This window comes from Colobus angolensis, unplaced genomic scaffold (assembly GCF_000951035.1).
Source record: "Colobus angolensis palliatus isolate OR3802 unplaced genomic scaffold, Cang.pa_1.0 Scaffold213, whole genome shotgun sequence".
NCBI lineage: Eukaryota > Metazoa > Chordata > Mammalia > Primates > Cercopithecidae > Colobus > Colobus angolensis.
Genome location: NW_012115300.1, coordinates 3,857,282 through 3,859,994, shown reverse-complemented (window position 1 = coordinate 3,859,994; position 2,713 = coordinate 3,857,282). Strand labels below are relative to the sequence as shown.

General features: G+C 33.4%; 1 protein-coding gene across 1 annotated transcript in view; it reads right to left on the bottom strand.

Moving 5' to 3' along the window:
- TBC1D32 (TBC1 domain family, member 32) overlaps window positions 1-2,713 on the bottom strand; it is a 226,783-nt gene that overhangs the window by 75,300 nt on the left and 148,770 nt on the right. The window contains exon 23 of the mRNA XM_011942960.1: window positions 2,118-2,240. Within this exon, the coding sequence (XP_011798350.1) occupies window positions 2,118-2,240 (123 nt within the window). The remainder of the gene's footprint in view (window positions 1-2,117; window positions 2,241-2,713) is intronic.

The window sequence follows — 2,713 nt, the reverse complement described above, 5'->3', positions numbered from 1 at the left end:
TCTTTTGCTGTGCAGAAGCTTTTTGGTTTAATTAGATCCCATTTGTCAGTTTTTGTGTTTGTTACCATCGCATTTGGCATCTTCCTCATGAAATCTCTGCCCATGACTACGCCCTGAATGGCATTGCCTAGATTTTCTTCTAGGGTTTTTATAGTTTTGGATTTTACATTTAAGTGGGTTTTACATTTATGACAAACCCATAGACAGTATCATACTAAATGAGCAAAAGCTGTAAGCGTTAGCCTTGAAATCTGGCACAAGACAAGGGTGCCTTCTCTCACCACTCCTATTAAACATAGTATTGGAAGTTCTAGCCAGAGCAATCAGGTAAGAGAAAGAAATAAAGTACATTCAAATAGGAAGAGAGGAAGTCAAACTATATTTGTAGATGATATGATCCTCTATCTAGAAAACCCCATCATCTCAGCCCAAAAGCTTCTTAAGCGGAGAAGCGAAGTCTCAGGATACAAAATCAACATGCAAAAATCGCTTGCATTCCTATACACCACGAACAGGCAAGCCAAGAGCCAAATTATAAATGAACTCCTGTTCACAACTGTCACAAAAAGAATAAAATACCTAGAACTACAGCTAACAAGAGAAGTGAAGGACCTCTTCAAGGTGAACTACAAGCCACTGCTCAAAGACATCTGAGATGACACAAACAAATGGAAAAACATTCCATACTCATGAATAGGAAGAATCAATATTGAGAAAATGACCATACCACCCAAAGCAATTTATAGATTCAATGCTATTCTTATTAAACTATATTGACATTCTTCACAGAATGAGAAAAATTATTTTAAAATTCACGTGGAACCAAAAAAGAGCTTGAACAGCCAACACAATCCTAAGCAAAAAGAACAAAGCTGGAAGCATCACACTACCTGACTTCAAACTATACTACAAGGCTACAGTAACCAAAATAGCATGGTACTGCTACAAGAACAGACATATAGACCAATGGAACAGAACAGAGAACCCAGAAATAAGGTCGAACCTCTACAACAATCTGATCTTTTACAAACTTGACAAAAACAAGCAATGAGGAAAGGATTCCCTACTTAATAAATGGTGCTGGGAGAACTGGCTATCCATTTGCAGAAAATTGAAACTGGACCCCCTCCTTATACCATATACAAAAATCAATGTATTTCTTAAAATACAGAAGCTAAATTCACTTTTCATTTTAAGTTCTCTTTGCTAGACAGCAAAAAATTGATGGAGACACAATGACATTAGTTACAGAATATTTTCCTAGATCAATATTATTGCATTTAAATAAATGGAATTAAGACATGCATTATTTCTATAGTAACTTCAATAATCATATTTTCAGTCAAGGTTTTCTTAAGTTTTAAACTTGGTACCTTAAATTCAAAATCTAAATGTTACTTGTGAGCAGCTTCCATACTCTGCAGCTGTTAATCTTTTCCTTCTACATAAAACCTAGAGTATCAAGTAATATACTCCATAATAATTTTCCAAGACCTCGCTAAGATTTAGCAGACATACTCTTTTTTAAAATTAATTACAGACATAAAGGCAATGCCAGCTATTGAATGTGTATTTGACAACAGTCAGCCAAATTGAGGTAATGGCAAGTATGATTTATTAATGAAAAAAATTATCGGGATATTACCATAACCTCACTTTGGAAATAATCAGAATTTATGACTATGAACTAACATAATTAAGAGGACAGAGTAAAGAGTGCCTCTGCAAAGGACACAAAATCAAAAATTTTGTTCAATGGGTCATCTTACAATACTGAATTAAAAGGTGATACAGTTTTAAGGAACCGTTAATAAAGTTAGGTCTTACCTAAAATTTTATGTATCACATACACGCACACACACAAACACACACACACACACAAGCACGTGCGCACAACAAAAGCAACAGACTTTGAAAGCAGTACTCTGCAAGCACTCTCCAAACACTTCTATCATAATCTTTCTGTGACATTTACACTTTAGTTGCTTTGTATTCTGTTATTTAAATTGATTGAATTTAGAGAGCAGAAAAATATTAAACTATATCAAAAATTACTGTCTTAACGAAACATCATTAAAGAAAACTGCTATTACTGTGTTTTAATCACCCATTTTTACCTGTTGCTCTCTGAAGTCTCCAAGATATTTTCTTCTTGAGCATTTAATAACATTTCAGATACCTGATACTGAGCCTCTAACAGGAGAAGAGTGTCCAGATCACAGCATATCACACTTAATAACCTATGTAAAAAAGAAAAATAAAAGTAGATTGTGTAAAATAAGTCCCAAAAGCATAAGTACATCCTTGATGTCTCAAAGTAATACCTGTACATCAAAATATAAATCTTACAGGAAGTATCATTTAGTTATTTCAGATATATTTTTGATCAATTAGAATAGTAATCTCCTCTTCAAAAGTTGTTCTTACTGAGTATTTCTAAAAGACCATGGGTAATTTAAAAATGTATCTAAATCTGCATAAATAGTAAATTTTCCTCTCAACTGCAACTTAATTTAAAAATTCATCAGAGAACATTAGCAAATCCAGAAAAACTCCAAATTGCCATAACTTTTTATTCAGCAGTTAATTACCAAAGTTATGACAGAATCATCATTTTGCTGCCAATCTAGAAAATGTTCATTAGATAAAATGTCAATGGCTAATTTTATAATTGTCAGATCAAGCTGAGAACACCTAAGCCCACTTAGCTATC